Raw genomic sequence first — 23,939 nt, forward strand, 5'->3', positions numbered from 1 at the left:
GATCTCTGTCAGTCAAATAAATAAATAAAATCTTAAAAAAAAAAGAAAATATACTAGGATAAAGCAAAGATAAAAAACTCTTCTAAGGACATAATCAAATCGTAAAAGTCAAAACACATCAACATGAATCACCTTTTTTTTTTTTTAAGATTTTATTTATTCATCAGAGAGAGAGAGAGAGAGAGCACAGGCAGACAGAATGGCAGGCAGAGTCAGAGGGAGAAGCAGGCTCCCTGTGGAGCAAGGAGCCTGATGTGGGACTCGATCCCAGGACACTGGGATCATGACCTGAGCCGAAGGCAGCTGCTCAACCAACTGAGCCACCCAGGCATCCCCATGAATCACCTTTTAAAAATGTTAATGTTTAACAAATACATTTTAACCTTCACAAAAAAATTTAAGAATTTATTTGCATTTTTGGTAATGTACATATTCAAAAACAAATACATATTCCTATATGTCATGCAGTTATTTTTAAATTGAAAGTAATTTTCAATATGCCATACTGACATGAATATGAATTTCAAAATTTTCAGTAAGCTAATGGATGTCATTTATCACCTCAATTACACAAGAAATACTGAAATTAAAACTTTTATTAGAATATGTCATTAAGTTTATAAGGGGTAAATTAAGCACAGCCTTCATTTGTTAAATTAATGCAGAGCTGATTCAAATATGAATTTTAATTAGTGTTTTCCATGATAAATATTTACTAAAGCATGCCATTAGTCAAGCAAATATGCTAATATCTTACATCCGTGGCATAATAATTAATTGATAAATTTAAATTTGTAAATAATACAGACTGAAAAATAATACAATCATCTTACATTCCAAGTAAATATTTGTTTTTGTTAGAAAACTAAATCTTTGATTATAAAGAGTGATTATAGATTATGGACATTAGTGATTTTTCAATATAATAAATTGACATTTCACTTTAATGTTATCAATGTTAATCAAAAGTTTCATGTAATTTTTTCTATATTTCTTAATTATTTCCTCTATAAATGATCTGATCACCTTTAAGATATTGCTGACATTCTCTGTCCCTGAGAAAAAATAATAACTCAATTAATCTCTTTTGTTTGAGGGTAGTCCCCAGACCCCTGCATTAAAAGGCACACAAGAGTGTTAGCTGATTGCAGGCAGGTACACAGGCCATAATTATCTATGTATTGAATGGAATTTGTAGACCTTCCCTACTTTGATGCACTATAACAGTTATTATCAATTTAGGCTCTAACCCCAATAACTTTGGACAAGCAGAAGGGCTTGTTTTCTGTGAAAAAAAGAAATAATCACTCTTTTTATAGCATACTAACCTTCTATGGTGGCTCCTTGCTTTGTATATTCTTGGGGAAGTTGTGAATTTTATTCTTCTATATTCCCTACATCCATCACATTCAACTAACATTTCATGCACTCCTCAGGATTCAGCATATTGTTAGTCAGCATATTCTTAAGGTTAAGCATAATTAAATAGAAGATTCATGAAATCATTAGTGTCCCTGTGTCAGAAAAACAAGAGGGTATAGGCATCTGGGAAAAGACAAAGGAACACTGGGACATGTTCACTAGTTGATGATCGTGCTGAATTCTAGGCTTTATCTCTAGGCTAAGGTAGAGGAATGGGTATTTTGAAAATGGGATGGAGATAATCTGTTTTCATTAAGGTCACTGTGGCTAGAATGAACAGGATTGCCCATCAAGGCCTTTGCCACACTTAGAAAGATCTATTCCCTCTTTTTCTTCTTTCCTGTTTTACCAAATTTTTGATAAGAAAACAAACAACATTTTGTGACCAAGAAGATAGCAGCTGCCACACAAGCCAGCAGGAACCCGATCACATCCAGAGAGTGGTACTGGAACCAGGTGAGGTTGTGAGCCGCCGGCCGCAGGTGCTTGGCTCCTTTGTGACGCATGACGAACTCTATCCAGAAGACTGCTCGATCCAAGGGCTTTACAGGTTGATCGTGGTGAATCCTGGATAACCTTGTTGCATTCTCTTTATAACTGGTAGGCAAAAATAGAGAAATTAGAGAGTTTTTGTTTTCATTATGGGTAATCCCTGATACATGTTATATGTTATGTAAGCCAAAGACCATAGGTAATAATTGAGAAAAAATACACTCTTGCTGAGATGTGAAATTTGTTGGTTGCATAGCATCTTAAGGATTGGAAAGGAGGATGTAGAAGAAATACATTCTTAACTGAATGTGGTGAAACGCAGACATAAAACATGAAACAGGTGTGTTGCACATGTATGGCATAATTTTTCCAAGGAGAACTTTTGATATTGTGTGTAGCTTCCAGGATCGTCCCCAAATCAAAGCTGAATAATCCAATATTGTGCAGAAATATCCATAGGAAGTTCCATTAAAATGGTTTTTAAGCTCTGGCTACTTCATGATGACAGACAAGAAGCTAATAATTGACATTAATAAACCATTTCTTCAGGGTCTAATACCTTGGCACTGTGATAATTCCCCCATTGCACACATTGTGTCTTTGTAATGCAAAGGACAGTGTCTATATTGGTAATATCAAGATTGGTAAAGATACTAGGGTAATTTTGGAAATGGCAAGGATATGGAACTTTGAATTTTTAAGATGAATAGAATTATTTTACTAGAATTAGAGTCCCCAATGAATGAGGCATCAAAGTAGTAATGGTTGTATGGAGTTAACTCTAATCTCTCAAACAATAATGGTTATGGTATGTTTTGAAAGGCAGGTTTTATCTTCACTTGACATTTCCTAGTTAATGAGCCCGATTTAGTGTATTTCCTTTTGGTTTTGTTATAAATAAGCCTCCCAGCTTGGGGACATGAAGATGATGGAATGTACGTGATTTGTGAAGAGATGTCCTGGTGTGAGTTAGCCATTTTGGGGACTGGAGAAGAAGTGTGATCATCATTCACCAGTGAACATGGTATGCTAGATCCAGTAGGAGGGAATAATTTACTTGTGTTCTTTTATGCATGCAGTGAGGAAGAATAGTCATACTCTTTTAATTGGATTGAAATATAGGTAGGGTTAAAGCAGTAATTTCACCTGATTCACCCTAAAACATTCCAGGCAAACTACAGTGGCAGTAAAAGCCTGTCTTTCCAAATCATATTTTTGTTCAAGTTTTTCTCCTTTTATAGTTAGAGATTTAAAATCTGAAATACATATAAAATTAGCCAGATAAACTTTTACTTATGAATCTAAATAAAAATAAAGTATGCTTTCCTATAAATAAGACAAGAAAGGTCTATGCTCGTATTTAAAATGAATATTTAGCATTTTATCGGTCACTAATGTTATATGTCTTTTATCTTAAAATATTATAAGTAATTAAAATTATTATGGTTTATGTTTTTAAGTGTAATCTTTTATGTTCCTGAATTCCATTAAGGAATAATAAATGGAACACAAATACATCCATATATAGACTCTATACTAAACTCTATTGTTCCCAGATGATTTCTCAGTTAGAATTAGCTTTACAGTTAATGTTAAGATTTTTTTTTAAGATTTTATTTATTCATTTGTCAGAGAGAGAGGGAGAGAGAGCGAGCGAGCACAGGCAGACAGAATGGCAGCCAGAGGCAGAGAGAGAAGCAGGCTCCGTGCTGAGCAAGGAGCCCACTAGGAACTCTATCCGAGGACGCTGGGTTCATGACCTGAGCTGAAGGCAGCCGCTTAACCAACTGAGCCACCCAGGCGTCCCAAGATATTTTAAAATAAATAATTTTAGGTATTTTCTTGGAAAATCCTGAGTCTTTATGGTTCTGTCTTTTGCATCAATAGTTTCCAAATGAACAATAAAATTTAATGGCATGCCATGAAATAAGGTAGGGTTCTGAAAAATTACAGAACTTGCTCTTATTTAGTAAAATGAACCAAATTATCAGCAGTAACAACCCAATAATAGTCTAAGGCATTAGCTATCAAGATCATCATTTACGAGAAACAGAAAATCATAGTCAGCCTAACTGAAGCTCTTAACACTAGTTCCAGCTCCTGAAATAATGGTATCTATAATGTTTTGAAAATTATGACTTAAACATTCATTTTTTAAAAATATATTTATTTGACAGAGAGATCACAAGTAGGCAGAGAGGCAGGCAAAGAGGAAGGGAAGCAGGCCTCCTGCTGAGCAGAGAGCCTACTGCAGGGCTTGATCCCAGAGCCCTAGGATCATGACCTGAGCTGAAGGAAGAGGCTTTAGCCCACTGAGCCACACAGGCACCCCTTAAACATTCATCTTAGTAAAAGTCACTTGATTAGAATGTGTGTGAGAGGGAGCAAAAGACTACTAGCACTGAATTTTTAGTTTAGAATCAAGGCAAAGATTCCCTTTTGGGGAGCAATACATTGACCCTTTTGTCTAAAATACTCTGCAAGTAGGGCTTAGAATAGATGGTTTTAGATAGATTAGTTCCACCAAAAAAAGCTACACAAAATTGCATTTGAGTTGACCTTCTTATCTACCTCCTGAATTTCAGCATTAAGCCATACAAATGGGATATGGTTTTTGTTTGTTTGTTTGTTTGTTTGTTTGTTTTTGACAGACAGAGATCACAAGTAGGCAGAGACACAGGCAAAGAGGAGGAAGCAGGCCCCCTGTCTAGCAGAGAGCCAGGACCCTGAGATCATGACGCGAGCCGAAGGCAGAGGATCAACCCACTGAGCTACCCAGGCGCCCCTCAAATGGGATGTTTGAACTATCCTTTGAGTTTTGCCTCTCAATGAAAATAATTGAGTCTGAGATAACGTGGAAACAAATTTAAATATAAAGCACTTATACACATTCAGAGTAAATACTGAGAAATCTAGATGAAATATGCCTTGATAACATATGATATTAGGAAAGAACCATAAAAATGATTGGCTTAGAATGTAATTAAGCATAATACATAGTTCAAAAAAGAGGAGAGTTGAAGTAAAATAGCAATGCAGGGGTTTGGGGTGCCTGGGTGGCTCAGTAGGTTAAAGCCTCTGCCTTCTGCTCAGGTCATGATTCCAGGGTCCTGGGATCCAGCCCCAAATCCTAGGATCCAGCTGCCCATAGGGCTCTCTGCTCAGCAGGGAGTCTGCTTCCTCCTCTCTCTCTGCCAGCCTTTCTGCCTACTTGTGATCTCTGTCTGTCAAACAAATAAATAAAATCTTTAAAAAAAAGAATGCAGGGGTTATGAATAAAAGATTTAAAAATTAGGTTATAAAACAAAAACTGATGATAAAGGGTATAGGTGAGCTGTTGAAATAAATTGGCAAAAATACCTCCTAAAGGATTAATAATGAAATTAGAAACTGTAATTTTCTAATGTCAAAGAATAAATTTACTAATTAATGGATTGAGGAAATCCCAGTGAATTAAGAAAAGTAGAAAATGATTAGGACACTTAGAAAATGATAGAGAGGGGTGCCTGGGTGGCTCAGTGGGTTAAAACCTTTGTCTTCGGCTCAGGTCATGATCTCAGGGTCCTGGGATGGAGCCCCGCATCGAGGCTCTCTGCTCAGCGGGGAGCCTGCTTCCTCCTCTCTCTCTGCCTGCCTCTCTGCCTACTTGTGATCTCTGTCTGTCAAATAATTAAATAAAATCTTTAAAAAAAAAAAAAAGAAAATGATAGAGAACAAGAATCAAAATATTTTAACATATAGAATGCTGAAATTTGATGTCTCTGAAATAGACATAAAAAGTGGAACCAACAAACATTTTGATAAATAAAAAAAATTTTTCTGAGAAGAAAAATAATTTTTATTCCAAATTAACAGTATTGAAAAAACATACTATAACCCAGGGGAAATATAGAAAATAGCTTATCAATATACATCATTATTAGGTTTCTACACTTTAAAAAAAATTATTTTTTCCAGACTGAAAAATAAAACAAATATAAATTGATGATCAGACAGGCTTCAAATTCCTATAGAAGGATTTAAAGCCAGAAGACCATGAGTCATATTTACACAATTCTGAAGAAAAGAGAGAGCTAAATATCTTATATTCAGAGAGGTGAGATATCTTCCTTTTCATTTTTTAAAGATTTTATTTATTTATTTGACAGAGAGAGAGGGAACAAAAGCAGGGAGAGCAGTCGGCAGATGGAGACGGGGAGAAGCAGGCTCATGGAGCCGGGAGCCCGACACAGACGCTTAATGACTGAGCCACCCAGGTGCCCCGAGATATCATTCTTATATTAAGGCAATCAGAAAATATTGTTAAGCTTGATCTCAGGAAATTTGATATCCATGAGTCTTTATTGAAAGGAAATTTCATATAATATATTCAGTTAAGAATGATTCTAAAATATTTTAGAATAAAGAATCTCAGAATTAATGGCAAATGTTGATTCCTTTAAGATAAAGCAAAAAGGCTAAATTTGAGGAAAATAAGCGGCTAAATATTGACAAACTAAAATCTTAAGTAGTACATATTAGAGATGAGATTACTTCTATTTTTTGGAAATGAGATTATTTCTATGGCAGTTCAACTGTTGCTAAAATCAAAAATGCATAAAAATGAAAACTTAAAACTGGATTCATGTATTAATTATTAATCTTGATGAGACTTTTCAGAGAAAAAATTAAGATATAATGATATGTACCTAAAGTTAAATATAGTTTATAGATTCATTTCAATTAATCTTTAACTAAGACAAAATTCAAAATTTTGTTTAAGAATTCATACATAGTAATAACCAGCATTTATAAAGTTATTACCTACTCAGTATCTCTCCTCCCTGTGTATATGCATATAGTGATGAGTGATATATAGCCAATGTTCATGATGGCCATTTTTGAATGATAAATGAATTATCATTATCAAAGTGAATTATCACTTCCAATTTTGTACTTACTGAATGGTTATAATATTTAAATAGGTATAGATATTTGTGTCTATATGAACAAGTAGATTGTTCAAAAAATGTCTAAGAATTTACGTGATCATTAAAATGATTGATTTTGAAAAAAAAGGGTTGATAAAATATTTGAAGTAATAATATTTTTTCCCCAATTTTAGCAAATTACTTCAATGTTTGGAAAATGAAATAATAAAGTGGTTTTTATATTCATGTTATAGTTACTTGAAATTAAATCTGTTAACAAAATCATAAGTCATTGAACACTTCCAAGTAGGATGGGTAGCATAATCAATGGAAAGCCTTTAAAAACAGTAGTACTTACGAAGGTTCATTAATGACTGTTCTCAAGGCATTGAGCAGATCTTCACTGGTCATTGTGCTTATGTCCACCTCCACAGCCGCTCCTTTGGCCTTCATGTGAGCGATGTTATCAGGTTGATCAGCAAACATAGGAACTCCCACCATAGGAATCCCATGGTAAATAGCTTCATAGATCCCATTGGTTCCACCGTGAGTGATAAAAGCTTTTGTTTTGGGATGGCCTAGTTTAGGAATTGAGTGAGGATTTCATTATAATAAGGTAACAGAATTTTAGAGAGAGATAGGGGAAAATTACAGATTAACTCAACAAAGAAAGAATTTTTTTCTGAGAGCACATGGGCTCTTGCTATCTCAGAAAACTATGACCCCAGAAAAGCGGGAAGGGATTAGCTTCCTCTGCCTTGTCTGGAAGGACTTTACTGAGGAGAAAATATCTGAACTGAGACTGAAACTTGAAGAGTAATGAGAGTCTTAACTGAAATGCTCTTTTGTGAATCAAAGAAAGCATTGAGTCTATAAAATTAACTGTCAATTCTTAAATTATTTCTGCTTTAAAACTGCAAGTAAAATGTGATATTTTATTTTTTTCTAGCTTTATTTATTTTTTTAAATTTTATTTTAAATTCCAGTATAGTTAACATACAGTGTTATATTAGTTTCAGGCGTACACTATAGTGATTCAACACTTCCATACATCACCCAGTGCTCATCACAGTGCCCTTCTTAATCCCCATTGTCCATTTTATCCACCTGCCCATCACATCCCCTCTAATGACCATCATTTTGTTCTCTACCGTTAAGAGTCTGTTTCCTGATTTATCTTTCTCTCTCTTTTATTTTTCCTTTGCTCTTTCTTTTGTTGTTGTTATTCCTTAAATTCTTCATATTAGTGAAATCATGAGTATTTATCTTTCTGACTTATTTCTCTTACCATTATACTCTTCCAAGCTTCATACATTCTCTTGCATATGCAAAATTTGGATGGCTGAATAATATTATTTACATATACAGATCAATCAATAGATTAAAATATCTATTATCTATCTATCTATCCATCTATCTAATCTATTGTCTATCTATCTATCTATCTATCTACATCACTTCTTTATTCATTCATTGGTCAATGGACATGAGCTGTTTCCATATCTTGGCTACTGCAAATAATGCTGCTATTATATAGGGATACCTATATACCTTCGAATTAGTCTATAAATACCCAGCAGTGTGATTACTGGATTGTGGGATAGTTCTATTTTTTTTTTTTTTTTTTTTTACTTTTTGAATAAACTCCATACTGTTTTCCACAGTGGTTGCACCAGTTTTCATTCCCACCAACAATGCAAGAGAGTTTGTTTTTTTTCATATCCTCTACAACATTTGTTGTTTTTTGTGTTTTTAATTTTAAACCTAAAATGTGACATGTTAAGCTATTAAGTATTTATTGAATTATTTGCTGTTGAATAGTTGCCTTACTTGTCCATTATTCAAAAGTACAGTTTTCTTTCCCTCAGTCTTACCAAGAAGATCATTTTGGGGTATCCAATCATAGAGACGAGTGTTGTCTCCTAATGTGGCTGGTTTCTTTCCTTTGTATCTCCATAAAACCTGTCAAAGAAAGTGCTTTAATTTTGCAAGTAAAAATACACAGTGAGGTCATCTTAATGCTGTAGAGTTTATAAACCATGTGGCCCACTACTACTTTATGTGATAGTGAAAGAAATGGACATAAGGGTTAGTTTGCAAACACGGAGATATAGTAGGTCTGTTTATATCAACCCTGTCAAAAAGGGCTTGAACTAATAGTCCATTATGTATAGTTTTATCATTTTTATATTTACCACTTAAAAGTTCTGAGGTATGAGATTATAAGTGAAGGCATATAAAATAGAAAGACTAGTTTTATCAATCAGAGCATGGGGGTTTAAAAAAGCATTAAAATAAACATGACTATTGGGGCACCTGGGTGGCTCAGTGGGTTAAAGCCTCTGTCTTCGGCTCGGGTCATGATCCCAGGATCCTGGGATCGAACCCCACGTCGGGCTCTTTGCTCAGCAGGGAACCTGCTTCCCTTCTTCAATCTCTCTGCCTGCCTTTCTGCCTACTTGCGATCTCTATCTGTCAAATAAAAAAAAAATAAAAAATAAAACAATAAAAAACACGGATGGGATTAACGTGCCCGGAAAACCCAGCTCAATGTCTAGTAATGGCTAATTTCCATGAATACATGTTTCCTTCCCCTCTATTTAAAAAAATAAATAAATAAATAAATAAATGAACATGACTACTGTGTGAATTAACTAATGTTATAAGGGAATCCTAACTTTCATGTTTCAATTATAATGCTTTCCAAAACTATAATTAGTTTCAAATTTTTGTTGTCTGGTTGTTGAATGATTCTCTTTCCTTCTTTCTTTCTTTCCTCTCTCCTTCCCTCTACCTCCCTCTCCTTCCTCCCTCCCTTCCTTCCTTCCTCTTTCTTTCTCTAGCACTTTCTATAGTTTTCGAGGGAGGAAATAAATTTGCTTTATTTCATTTTCTAATGAAGTATCGTGTTAGAATGTTAGCCTTTTGTTTTATCCTTTTTGCAGGTGGGGGGAGCTCTGTAAGACTAAGTTCAGATTAAATATTAATAGATGGCAAACTTATTTTTAAGTGTTTATTTTATTCAACAATTCCATACCTCACCCACTAATCATCATGACAATGCACTCCTTCCTTAATCCCCGTCACCTGTTTAACCCATCCCCCCCACCCATCTCACCTCTAATAACCATCATTTTGTTCTCTATAATTGAGTCTGTTTCTTGTTTTTTTTTCTTTTTCCCTCGTGCTCATTTGTTTTGTTTCTTAAATTCTACATATGAGTGAAATCATATGGAATCTGTCTTTCTTTGACTTACTTTCTTAGCATTATACTCTTTAGCTCCATTCATGTCTTGGCAAATGGCAAGATTTCATTCTTTTTTATGGTTGAAAAAATATTTTATTGTGTATGTTTACCACATTTTTTTCAAATTTTTATGTACATTTTTGTTAGATAACATATAGTGTAGTGTAATATTGGTTTCAGTAGAATTTAGTGGTTCATCACTTATATAATACCATATCTTCTTTATCCATTCATCTGTCCATGGATAAATATAATGCTTCCATAATTTGACTATAATAAAGCTGCTATAAACATTGGGGTGCGTGTTTCCCTTTCCATTAGTATTTTTGCATCATTTGGGTAAATACCCAGTAGCACAATTACTGAATCATAGAGTAGTTCTGTTTTTAACTTTTTGAGGAATCTCTGTACTCTTTTCCACAGGGGTTGCACCAGTTTGCATTCCCAACAGTGCAAGAGAGTTCCCTTTTCTCCATATTCTCAGGTGGCAAACTTTTTTAAAAAAAAGTTTAGAAATAAAAATTCAAAGGTTTAACAGACCTAATTAGTATGCTCATCTTTATGAAGTTTTATATATTTGAACTAATATACCAACATGAAAAGTTCTAGGGTATTCCATAAATAGGTGTATATAAAGAGTAGAAATCTGGAACTATAATGACAGCAAAATTAAATTGAACATCATAAATCAGAAAATATATATTGTTTGATAATAATAATATTAGGATTTTTAACTGTTTTTAACTGTAGAAATTCCAATTTAGAAAGTTTAGGCTACTACTTCTAAATCAACTAGATCTTGATATATTGTCAATAAAACTTAAAAATAGAAAATATACCCTTGAACGTAATTCCTATCTACTCTGTATATAACATCTCTCTTTTCTTGGACCTTGGAACTAACACACTTGAGAATTTGGGGGAGTACTCAATGCAGGTCATAAGATTTCAAATAGTAAAAAGTTATCAGGATCTTAACATTTTCATCTCTATTTCACTGAAAATAAATGATCGTATAAGAAGATGTATTTCCATAATAATGCAAAGGCTTACTAAGCAAATGATTACATGTGCCTCAATACACCATTTTAATGTTTTAAGGAATTTTTATTTGAAGGTGGTACCAGTTATGCTCAGTGCTTCAGTTCTGATCTAGAAAAAGTACTGTTAGTCACATTTTCACTCCAACTGGCAAAGCAGCTATTCACCAGGACCCAAAGTTGTACTGACCTTCTGTGGAATCTGGGCAAGGGCTGAGGCAATGAGATTGGCTTTTTCATCTGTGAGGTTTTTGACCATTGATCCCAGAGAAAACACCACAATACCATCTTCACCTGAACTTTGGACAAATTCTTCCATTTCCTACAATAATAAAATTCTCTTTATCACAAACATGTAGGATCACAGTGGGGGCTGGGGGAAGTTCACCTACTCTTCTAAATAGCAGAGTCAAGAGAAGTGTCAGAAATGTTAGACTGGTTCTGTCTTCTGCCACAGAGAACCATCTAGTATCTTCAAGAGGAAATATGTTTCTGGAAAACTGTGGCTTAAATATATAATAAGTGATCACAAATAAAGGCATAGAGCCAAACCATTAAACAAAGTGAATAAGCAATAAGAGACAGCTCTTCTCATGGTTCATGGAAATCTTACCTTCAAGGCTTAATTTTATGAACCAGCAGAGATGTTTGCAAACTCAAAAATATACCTTGTAAAAAAGCCCAAAAAAGGGTCCTAACTAGACTTTTAAAATGTGTATCATGTCAGTTTGTAGCCAATAAATTTTGAATAAATTAATCTAACTCCCTGTTAGGCATTCAGGATATTTTTCTCGTGTTTATTCTTTCCTGATTAGTGGGGCTAAAAATGATTTTTTTTAAAGAATTGAGATATATAGTAATACATGTTAAAAGTAAACTTCTATCATATGATCTCCCTGATATGAGGAAGTGGAGATGCAACATGGGGGGCTAAGGGGGTAGGAGAAGAATAAATGAAACAAGATGGGATTGGGAGGGAGACAAACCATAAGTGACTCTTAATCTCACAAAACAAACTGAGGGTTGCTGGGGGGAGGGGGGTTGGGAGAAGGGGGGTGGGTTTATGGATATTGGGGAGGGTATGTGTTATGGTGAATGCTGTGAAGTGTGTAAACCTGGCGATTCACAGACCTGTACCCCTGGGGATAAAAATATATTTTATGTTTATAAAAAATTTAAAAAATATACTTTTGGAAAAAAAAAGTAAACTTCTATTTTTTAAATCATGATAACATTTATGAAACAGTGCTTCTCTACCTTCCCACAAGTAGCTGACATACCTTAATTTGAAACTTCTCTACAAATAAAATCCTTTGGGTCTCCACTTATAGTTGTGCAAGTTGCGCATTGCAAAGTCTGGTCTGAGGTCTTTTGCATTCTAATTTATGTGAATGTCAACTTCTAGATATGTATCATGCATTTCCTGTGCAATTATTTGTGGCTTCCCTGCAATATTTCTCAATATATTTATTGCATTTCTTAATTATATTTATTTATTTAATCAATGTATTTCTCAATTTAAGGCTAATAAAAGGAGAAGGATGATGTCATAAATAAAAGCTGACTGCTCTTTTAGTTTAGATAATGTTAGGAAACTATCTTTGAAGTCCCAGGAACTGGTATTTTACCATTTTGATTCCTCTTTGTAAGAGAGTGATTGAATAAACACACACACACACACACGTATATGAAAACTTACACATCTAGAAGTTGGATCCTTGGCCGTCTTTCATTGCTTTTTTTTTCTGTGAGTGCAGTGACTGGCATAATTTTTTCATCAGAGGTATAAGCTGTGATTGATGTTCATATTGCCCAAATGTTTGTATTAGTAACTGGTTTTGGAATGGAATAAGTCCCCCCACCTTGTAAAACATGTTTGAATTGTTTTGTGAAATTGTGTAGATGAAAAGTGAAGATGGGAAGATGAATATGATAGTGTGGCATGGGTATTATCCACTGAACCAAAGAATATGTCCTCTTTCTATACCTTTGTTTAGATGTTGGTTTATTTTTTGCTGTAATAACACTCAATAGAGCTGACCTGCAGCTATAACTTCACTGGTAAGAAAAGCATATTCAGAAACGTAAAATAAAATTTAAACTTAAATATACATCTTACCCTAAATAGAAATCAAAAACTATCCTGAGAACACTATTTAACCTACAGTCTTCTACAGAGGTTATGTTCACTTACCTACAACCCAAGCAAATGAGTGTCCACTTCCTCAATCCCTTGATAACAGTAGTTAATGATAAAGATAGTTAAATACAATATTACAGTATTTTTTTCCATTTTATCTATTTTCTTTTACTTATCAATAAGGCCTCTTCCAATATTTTTGGCTGTCCATATTTATTTGTTGGTGACTTTGGAATGTGGTACCATTTTCATTTCAGAAAAACCAGACATCATGATCTTAAAGAAAGAATTCAGTGTTCAGGTCTTTAAGTCCTATGACTTCTTTATTTTTATGACTCCTAATCTGTTTCTAATGCTCTTTGCTAAAACCTAGACCTTGTATTACCCAAATGATTACTAGAAATATTCACCTGAAAATTTCTTTGGCTCCTTAAAGTGAATAGATCCAATACTGAATTCATCATTTTCATCTCAAAAAAAGTTTTTCCTTAAATTAATTTTTATCTTGGTAACAATTACTATTATCCAAGAAGTTCTACCTGATTTCACGTCTTCTGTCAACACTTACTTCTTACTGATGAAACTCTAGAATCTATGTGAGAGTTCTCATGAAAGCATCTTTATCACTTAAGCAATAATAGTAACTGTCCCAATTCATAACTCCATCATGCTTGTTAGAAAGCTATAGGAATCTCCTAAGTAATTTCCAAGACTTTGGCTTCCTGTTGCTTCAGTCCAGCACCCAAACTGTAGACACACTAATATTTTAACTTTCCCTTGAATCACTTCTTCCTTTAGCCAAAATACCAAAGTGAAGTCCAAAAAAGGTAATATCAGTCATAAGAGACCCCTATGATTTGTAGAGTTGGCGTAATAAAGAGCATTTCTCTGTTACTGAGGCAGTACACTTTAAAGAAAAATCAACATTATATCATAAGGTACAAAATAAATCCTCCACATAATAGACCTACCTTAGGTAATGGTTTGGCAGGTTTACAATGCAGCCCTCCTACAAACTCAAAATTAGGCAAGTATGGGCGAGGAAATTCAAAATCCCAGTACGTCCTGATTAGCCAAATTTCTGCTTTTCCCATAATCTCACATAATGTAGTGGGTCTTCCTGTAGAAAATGAAAAAAAATTGTGTGGAGATAATTAGTATATGCTTTTGGGGATACAATTTACACTAATTTACTGACAAGCTATAAGAAAAAAATAAATCTAAGTCTTCTAGATTATTTATCACATCTAGCTATTAAAAGGCAGAGAAAATTAACATGTTAAGGAGGGGAAAAGAAAGAGAACGAAGGAAGAAAGGAAGAGAGGGAGGGAGGGAAGTAAAAAACAAAGAAGAGAAAAAAGGAAGAGAGAGAGGGAAGAAGAGCGAAAGGAGGAGAGAGGGAGGGAGGGAGGGAAGAAAAAGGAAATAAGAGAAGAAGGATGAAAGGTGACAAAGAGGAAGGTTGAGAGGATTTTTGGGTAGGGAAAGTAATGTGCAAGTGTAGTTTGACAAGAACAAATTCAATAAAATTTTAACCAGAACTCCATTTACTGATGAACTTAATACTCATTGTTTCTCTCCAATTAAATGGCAGATAATAGGTTAGCCCCACTATATCAACATCAAATTCCCTCTCGATGGTTTCTAACTTCTAATTAGGAATGTACCTCCACCTTCTGACTTGTTATAGTCTCTTGTTCACTCATAATGTTAAAGAACCCCACCAGCATTTGTTTGCTTCATCTTCCTGAATCAAGTCCGACCACTTTCCACCACAATTGTTTTGCCACTAGTTTCTTAGCTGAAATTCCCTGAATAATTCATACCCAATACAACCCCCTTTGGAATGTGAAATATACATGTACATACCATCAATGTCATAGTTATTTCAGTGTTACCTTTAAATGATGTTTTTTGAAAGGGAGATTCTAAGTATTAATTTTAGAAGATTTACAGAGGGGATGAATGACCCTCTGTAAGTGACCCTCTGCAAGTGACCAAGTCAACCATATTTGGACACAGAAAACATGTTTTGCATCTAAATAAATAAAAACTCATATAAGAATTCTCCTTTCTTAGAGATTACCACCAAAGTTGGTGATCATATACAACACAGACTGGATAGTCTCTTTTTAGAGTCATTGCTTTGTAGTGTTTGAATTTACATCTGAGGTTATAAATGCGAATGTCTTAATTTGATAATGAAGAAAAATTTCTCAAGGACACTCAAGTTGAAACTGCCAGAGACTGGATAAAAACACCACTTCACAGCTTCTACATCAATATATTTAAGTACTTTAGAGGTTTGTCCCATGTGTGTGATGTCCTTTCTTGATTACCAACGCCTTAGGTGAAATTGTTGTGTATAAGTTATAGACCATGTTTTGAGAAATACTTAAAGTATTTACTAAAATTCTTTATTTGAAGCAGTGATGCATGGTTACAAATATAAGGTCAATGAAAAGTAAAGAGAATAAAATTGAACAAAAGTATACAAATATTGGCAAATAATTTCATAAGACAATTTAAATGCTATGTTGAGGGATTATAAAACAAAATATAGAATTAAAATTTACCACCAAGATTTTCCTATAATTAAATGATTCACACAAGCCCTATTATGAACACAGTGGAGAATGATATAAATGAGGTATTAAATTTGAGTTACCATGTCAATATTATTAATGTTTTAATACAGTGTTATAAACCTACATGATGAGTTTACTAAGGTGATTTTTAATTTCAAAGAGTTCTTAGAGATAACCTGACTTTATAGCAAAATGCCTTACAGTAATCCAGATAGATAGGAATGAATTTCAATGGAGGACATTTACCGGTTTCTCAGAGATAAGTCATGTTAGCTGGGTAAATATCTAGAGAAAATCTTTCAAGGCTAAAGTTATTAATTTCTTTTTGAAGATGTGTGAGGAAACTAACATGTATAATTTCTGATCATTGTTTAAAAATTAATACTTTATGGGTAGGGTATGTGCTTTGGTGAGTGCTGTGAAGTGTGTAAACCTGGCGATTCACAGACCTGTACCCCTGGGGATAAAAATATATGTTTATAAAAAATAAAAAATTTTAAAAAATTAATACTTTACTTTTTCAGAACAGTTTTTGGATCAGAGTAAAATTAAAGGAAAGGTGGAGATATTTCATATCCCCTTGCCTTCACACATGCATAGACTCTCCATTATTAAAATCCCCAAACATAGTGATATATTTGTCATGATTAATGAACTTACACTAGCACATTGTACCATCTGAAGTCCATACTTTACATTATATTTAACTCCTGATGTTGTTAATTTTATGAGTTTGTACAAATGTATAATATATAATAATATTTTCACTGCCCTAGAAGGCCTCTCTGTTCTGCCTATTCATTTTTCTTCCCACCCTACTCCTGAAAAACATTAATTTTTTTGTTGTCTTCATAGTTTTGCCTTTTCCAGAATGTCATATAGTTGGGTTTATATAGTAGTAGTCTTTTCAGATGGCATTCTTTCACTTAGTAATATGCATTTAAGGTTTTTCAATGTCTTTTTATGGTGTGATAACTCATTTATTCTCAGCATCAAGTGATGTTTCATTGTGTAGATCTACCAGTTTATCCCTTCATCTACCAAAAGACATCTTGATTGCTTCCAAGTTTGGGCAAATATGAGTAAAACTGCTATAAATATCCATGGGCTCATTTTTCTGTGGACATAAGTTTTCAGCTCATTTGGGTAAAAACCAATGACTATGGTAGTATGGTAAGAGTATGCTTAGTTTTGTAAGAAACCAACAAAATGTCTTCCAAAGTGGCTATACCATTTTGCATTCTCATTAGCACTAAATGAGTTGTTTTTCCACAACTTGCTAGCATTTAGTATTTGCCACTATTCTGCATTTTGGCCATTATAACAGAGTGTAGTGTTACTCATTATTTTAATTTACACTTCCCTCATGACATATGATATAGAGCATCTTTTTGTATGCTTGATTGCCAACTATATATCTTCCTTGATGAGATGCCTGGCTTTGCCCCATTTTTGATGGTGATAGATGTTTTCTTACAGAATTTTAAGATCACACACACACACACACACACACACACACACACACACACATCAGAGGGAGAGAGAGAGAGAGGGAGAGAGAAAGCGAATCTTAAGCAGGTTCTATGCCCAGTGTGTAGCCTGACACGGGACTGTGTCACAACCCTGAGATCATGACTTGAGCTGAAATCAAGAGTTGGATGCTTAACTGACTGAGCCACTCAGGCACCCTTAAAAATATTTTAGATAACAGTATTTTGTCAGATGTACCTTTTGCAAATACTTTCTGTCAATCAATGTCTTATCTTTAAATTTTCTTAACATTGTCCTTTATACAGTGGAAGTTTTTAATTTTAGTGAAGTCCAGCATATTCATTATTTCTATTGTGTGCCTTTGGTGTTGTGTATAGAAAGTCATTATTATACCCAAGATCATCTAGAGTTTTCCCTAGGTTATCGTCTAGGAGTTTTATAGTTTTGCATTTTACCTTTAGATCTATGATTCATTTTTAGTTAAATTTTGTGAAAGGATCCAAGTCTGTACCTACATTCTTTCTTTGCATGTGAATGTCCAGTTGTTCCACCATCATTTCTTGAAAAGACTATCCATTGTACTACTTTTGTTTCTTTGTCAATAATCAATTGACTACCTTGTTTGGGTCTATTTTTGACCTCCATATTATTTCCTTTTCTTGTCTTATTCCCTTAGCTAGAACATTCAGTATTATGTTGACAAGGTGTAGAGAAAGATGATATCTTGCCTTTATCTAACCTTGGAAGAAAAGCTTTCCATGTCCCATTATTAAAGATGATTTTAGCTGTAGGTTTTTTGTTTTGTTCTGTTGTGTATTTCTAACTATAGGTTTTTGTTTTGTTTTGTTTTTCTAGCTGTGGATATAATTTATCAAGTTGAAGAAGGTCCTTTCTATGCCTAATTTACTGAAAGTTTTAAACATGAGTGGCTTTTGGATTTTGTCAAATAATGACAAATTTATTCAACAGAAACATTCTGAAACATTAGTTAAAGCTCAGGACAGCTATGACCTCTCAATTCTGTGTTTAGGATTTACTGCTGGCAGATTCAAACAGGTGTTTTCTTGTAGTTTTAGGTTGGTTAATGGACCATCGGCCTCCTACTACTGGCATCAAGGTATTTACATAAAAATGACCCATCTGAGGGGGAATCTAAGCAGTAAAATCAAGTAAAAGTCAAGATTACTGAATGTTGAACCAGTCTTGCATACCCAGGATAAATCCTACTTGATGGTGGTATATAATTTTTTATACACATTGTTGGATTCAATTTGTTAGCATTTTGTTAAGGATTTTTAGATTTATATTTATAAGAAATATTGGTCTATGCTTTTCTTTTATTGCAATGTATTTATCTGGTTTTGATATTTGAGTAATGTTGGCCCCATAGAATGAGTTAAGAAGTATTCTTTCTGCTTCTATCTTCTAAAAATGATAGTAGAAAATTATTATAATTTTGTTATTAAATATTTGGTAGAGTTCACCAACAAACATACCTGAGCCCAATGCTTTCTGTTTTGAAAGGGTAATTATTAATTCAGTTTAGTAGATATAAGCCTTTATAGATTGTCTACTTCTTGTATGAGATTTGGCAGATTATGTCTTTTAAGGAATTGAATTTTTTAAGGAATTTGTATTTACATTGATTTGTAATACATATTCAAGTATTACAGGTTACAGGTCAGTAAGACAAACAGCCTAAAGAAAATGGAATTGCTATTCACCTCAGAAAAGGTCTGAGGATAAAGGCTAAATGATTCATCAGTTTTAGAGAACATTATGGCAAGGATATAAATGCAAAAAATTTAAGACAACATGTTTTGTAATACCAGAGTTGGAACAACCCAAGTAGCTCTAATGACTAGACTAGTTAAAAGATTTGTTACATCCATTAAAATTAATACTATTATGTGAATGTAAAGAACAATGTAAATTTCAAAGTATTTTATAGACAGTTGTAAAATCTAGATTTGGTGAAAAGAAAGGCAAAAATGAATATTTAGGGGGAAGAAGCAAAATGGCAGAGAAGTAGCAGACTGAAATGACATCAGGTCACAGGAGTTCAGCTAGATAGATATCAAATCATTCTGAACACCTACAAACTTAACAGGATATCAAAGAGAAGAAGAGCAACAATTCTAGGAACAGAAAATTGTCCTCTTTCTGAAAGATAGGACCTGCAGAGAAGTGAATCTGAAGCAATGGGAAGATAGACCATGGCGGGGATGGGATGGTTCCCAGCAAGCATGGAGAAGTGGAGCACAAAATCAGAACTTTTATAATTTAGACATCACTCGAGAGGCTAAGCAGGGGTAGAACCTTCATGGGGACAGTGTGGTCTCAGGTCCTGCAAGGTCACAGAAAGATTGGGGTGTCTGAGTGTGACAGAGCTCCCAGGTATCAGAGCAGGGAAGCCAACTACAGAGATAGAGCCAAGGAGTAAGCTCTCAGCTCAAGGTTACCTTAAACTGTGATCTGTTGTGTACTTGGGCCACTGCTCTTTGAGCAGGGACTCCACAAGTGGCAGATCTGGGGAGATTCACCTTCCTCCTCTGGAGGAGCAGCATAGCAGGAATCTGGTGTGTTTGGAGACTCCAAATGGGGTTGTGCACCAGAGATAGAAACACTCAGTAACAGGCCAGGTGAGCTCAGAGTGCAGCTGGAGAATAGGGAGACAGGAGTGATTGACCGCTTTTCTCTGAAGTCACATGGAGGAGTGGGGCCCTGAGCTTTTGGCTCCTCTGAGCCAGAGATTAGGAGGCCACCATTTTCATTCCTGTCCTCCAGAGCTCCACAGAAAAATTCAGGTAACAAAAGCTCCCGAGAGCAAATCCGAGCAGATTTCTTAGCCTGGACCCTGGCAAGAATGATGCAATTCCACTTCCAAAGGCAAAGACACTTGAGAATAACTGCAACAGAGCTCTCCCCCAGAAGATCAGCAAGAACATCCAGCCAATATCAAGCTCACTGATCAAGGAGAACAGCACAGCTCCAGAGCTAAAGGAAAGCAATTCATGGAATTCATGACTTTCTCCCCAAGATCCTTTAGTCTTGCAAAGTTAAATTGGATTTTTTCCACTTTATTTTTTTTTCTTATTCTAACTTTTTGTTTAACTTTTCTTCTTTCTTCCTTTAATTTTTTTTAACTAGTTCATCTTAACAATAATTTAATTAAATAAACTTTTTAAACCTTTATTATTATAGTCATATTTTAAACTTCATTGTATATAACCTTATTTTTTTGTATACATATAGGTTTCTTTTTTTCTTAAAAAAATTCGGAATGCAATTTCTTCTAATAGATCAAGGTATACCCTAAATCTAGCACAGGGCTTTGTTCTAGTCTCCAGCCTGAGCACATTCTCTCCTCTTTTTTTTTTTCTTTTTATTTTTCCAAGCAACTTAACATATCAATTAGTTTTTTTTTAGAATTTTTTTTTTCGTTTTCATCTTTACAGTCATATTCCATCCCTTCATCATGTTTATCCTTATTTTTGTATATACATAAGCTTTTCTTTTTTTTTTTTAAATTTTGTGAGGAAGTTTTCTCTAAGAGACCAGAATACACCCAAAATCAAGTGGGTGGCTCTGTCTGCTTTACCAGTCTAACACGTATATATTTTAAATTTTTTTTAAATTTCTTTGTAAAATTTCTTCTCCCCCCCACTTGGGGTCTCTTCTATTTGGTTAGCATACATTTTTTCAGGGGTCTTTTCCACCCTTTTAGTATTTTATTCTCTCATTCATATATTCTTATCTGGATAAAATGACAAAGTGGAAAAGCTCATCACAAAAAAAAGAAAAAAGAACAAGAGGCAGTACCAACAGCTAGGTACCTAATCAATATAGATATTGATAATATGTCATATCTAGAATTTAGGATGATGATTCTCAAGGTGCTAGCTGGGCTCAAACAAGGCATGAAATAAATTAGTGAAACCCTGTCTGGAGAAATAAAATCCCCTGCTTGAGAAATAAAAGACCTAAAATCAAACCAAGTTGAAATAAAAAAAGCTATTAATGAAGTGCAATAAAAAATGGAGGCTCTTACTGCTAGGATAAATGAGGCAGAAGAGAGAATTAGTGATATAGAAGACAAATCACAGAGAATAAACAAACTGAGCAAAAGAGACAAACAACTACTAGACCATGAGGGGAAAATTTGAGAGATAAATGATACCATAAGATGAAGCAATATTAAAATAATTGGGATTCCAGAAGAAGAAGAAAAAGAGAGGGGAGCAGAAGGTATATTAGAATTATTGGAGACAATTTCCCTAATATGGCAAAGGGAACAAGCATCAAAAACCAGAAGACACTGAGAGCCCACCTTCAAAATCAACAAAAATAGGTCTATACTCTATCATTTAATACTAAAATTTACAAGTATTAGTGACAAAGAATAAATCCTGAAAGAAGCTTGGGACAAGAAGTATGTAACATACAATGGTAGAAATATGAGAATGGCAACAGATTTATCCACGGAGACCTGGAAGGCCAGAAAGGACTGGTATCATATATTCAGAACACTAAATGAGAAAAACATGCAGCCAAGAATACTATATCCAGCTAGACTATCATTGAAAATACAAGGAGAGATAAAAAGCTTCCGAGACAAACAAAAAATTTTTTTTTAAATTGCAAACACCAAACCAGCCCTACAGGAAATATTGAAAGGGGTCCTGAAGCAAAGAGAGAGCCTGAAAGTAGTAGACCAGAAAGAAACAGAGACAATATACAGTGATAGTCACCTTATAGGCAATACAATGGCACTAAATTCATGTCTTTCAATAGTTACCCTGACTGTGAATGGGTTAAATGGCCAAGACACAGAGTATCAGAATGGATAAAAAAGCAAGGCCCATCGATATGTTGTTTACAAGAAACTCATTTTAGACCCAAAGACACCTCCAGATTTAAAATGAGAGGGATGGAAAACCATTTACTATGCTAACGGACATCAAAAGAAAAATGGGACAGCAATCCTTACATCAGATAAATTAAATTTTAAGCAAAAGACTATATTAAGAGATGAGAAAGGACACTATATTATACTGAAAAGTGTCTTTCCAACAAGAAGATCTAACAATTTTAAATATCTATGCCCCTAACATGGGAGCAGCCAATATATAAACCAATTAATAACAAAATCAAAGAAAACACACCAACAATAATACAATAATAGTAGGGGACTTTAGCACTTCCATCACTGATATGGACAGATCATCCAAGCAAAAGATCAACAAGGAAATAAAGGCCTTCAATGACACACTAGACCAGATGGACATCACAGATATATTCAGAACATTGTATCCCAAAGCAAGAGAGCACACATTCTTCCTTAGTGCACATGGAACATCCGATTGTTCCCTGCATGTTTTCAAACAATTATGCTCAAAATTAGAACTCAATCACAAGGGGAAAGCTGGAAAAAACCTCAAATACATGGAGGCTAAGGAGCATCCTACTAAAGAATGAATGGGTCAACCAGAAAATTAAAGAAGAATTGAAAAAATTCATGGAAACAAATGAAAATGAAAACAAAAGTGTTCAAAATATTTGGGACACAGCAAAGGCATACCATAGAGGAAAGTATATAGTGATACAAGATTTCTCAAGAAACAAGGAAGGTCTCAAGTATACAACTTAACACTACACCTAAAGAAGCAGGTGAAAAAACAGTAAAGAAAGCCTAAACCCAGCGGGGGAAAAGAAATAGTAAAGACCAGAACAGAAATCAATGAAATAGAAACCAGAAGAACAGTAGAACAAATCAATGAAACTAGGAGCTGGTTCTTTGAAAGAATTAATAAGATTGATAACCCTGGCCAGACTTATACAAAAGAAAAGAGAAAGGACCCAAATAAGTAAAATCATGAATGAAAGAAGAGAGATCACAATGAACATCAAAGAAATACAAGAAACTGTAAGAGTATATTATGACTAACTAACTATATGCCAGCAAATTTGACAGTCTGGAAGAAATGGATGCCTTCCTAGAGACATATAAACTACCAAAACTGAACTAGGAAGAAATAGAAACCCGAATAGACCCATAACCTGTAAGGAGATTGAAGCAGTCATCAAAAATCTCCCAGCAAACAGGAACCTAGGTCCAGATGGCTTCTCAGGGGAATTTGACTAAACATTTAAAGAAGAATCAATACCTATTCTCCCAAAACTCTTCCAAAAAGTAGAAATGGAAAGAAAACTTCCAAACTCATTCTATTTGGTCAGCATTGTCTTGATCCCAAAAACCAGACAAAGACCCCAACAAAAAGGAGAATTACAGACAAATATCCTTGAGGAACACAGATGTGTAAATTCTCACCAAAATACTAGCCAATAGGATCCAACAGTACATTAAAAGTATTATTCACCACGACAAGTGAGATTTATTCCTGGACTGTAAGCTTGGTTCAACATCTGCAAATGAGTCAATATGATACAATACATTAATAAAAGAAAGAACAAGAACCATATGATCCTCTCAATAGATGCTGGAAAAAAATTTGACAAAATGGGGCATCCTTTCTTGATCAAAACTTCAATGTGTAGGGATACAGTGTACATACCTCAATATCATCAAAGCCATCTATGAAAAACCCA

The 23,939-nt window shown here is 34.3% G+C and overlaps 1 protein-coding gene across 5 annotated transcripts in view; it reads right to left on the reverse strand.

The window, feature by feature from the left end:
• Positions 1 to 384: 384 nt before the first annotated feature.
• The window catches only part of LOC132006824 (UDP-glucuronosyltransferase 2A1), a 61,128-nt gene continuing 37,573 nt past the window's right edge, over positions 385 to 23,939 (reverse strand). For 3 of the 5 annotated variants that reach the window (XM_059384871.1, XM_059384896.1, XM_059384886.1), the window contains 5 exons: positions 14,223 to 14,371; positions 11,302 to 11,433; positions 8,699 to 8,786; positions 7,183 to 7,402; positions 385 to 2,019 (listed from right to left, as the gene is read on the reverse strand). In XM_059384871.1, coding sequence (XP_059240854.1) covers positions 1,740 to 2,019; positions 7,183 to 7,402; positions 8,699 to 8,786; positions 11,302 to 11,433; positions 14,223 to 14,371 — 869 coding nt within the window. In that variant the 3' untranslated portion in view covers positions 385 to 1,739. The remainder of the gene's footprint in view (positions 2,020 to 7,182; positions 7,403 to 8,698; positions 8,787 to 11,301; positions 11,434 to 14,222; positions 14,372 to 23,939) is intronic. The other 2 variants (XM_059384880.1, XM_059384905.1) reach the window with 1 other exon arrangement.

The sequence above is a fragment of the Mustela nigripes genome, chromosome 1, assembly GCF_022355385.1.
Source record: "Mustela nigripes isolate SB6536 chromosome 1, MUSNIG.SB6536, whole genome shotgun sequence".
Lineage (NCBI taxonomy): Eukaryota > Metazoa > Chordata > Mammalia > Carnivora > Mustelidae > Mustela > Mustela nigripes.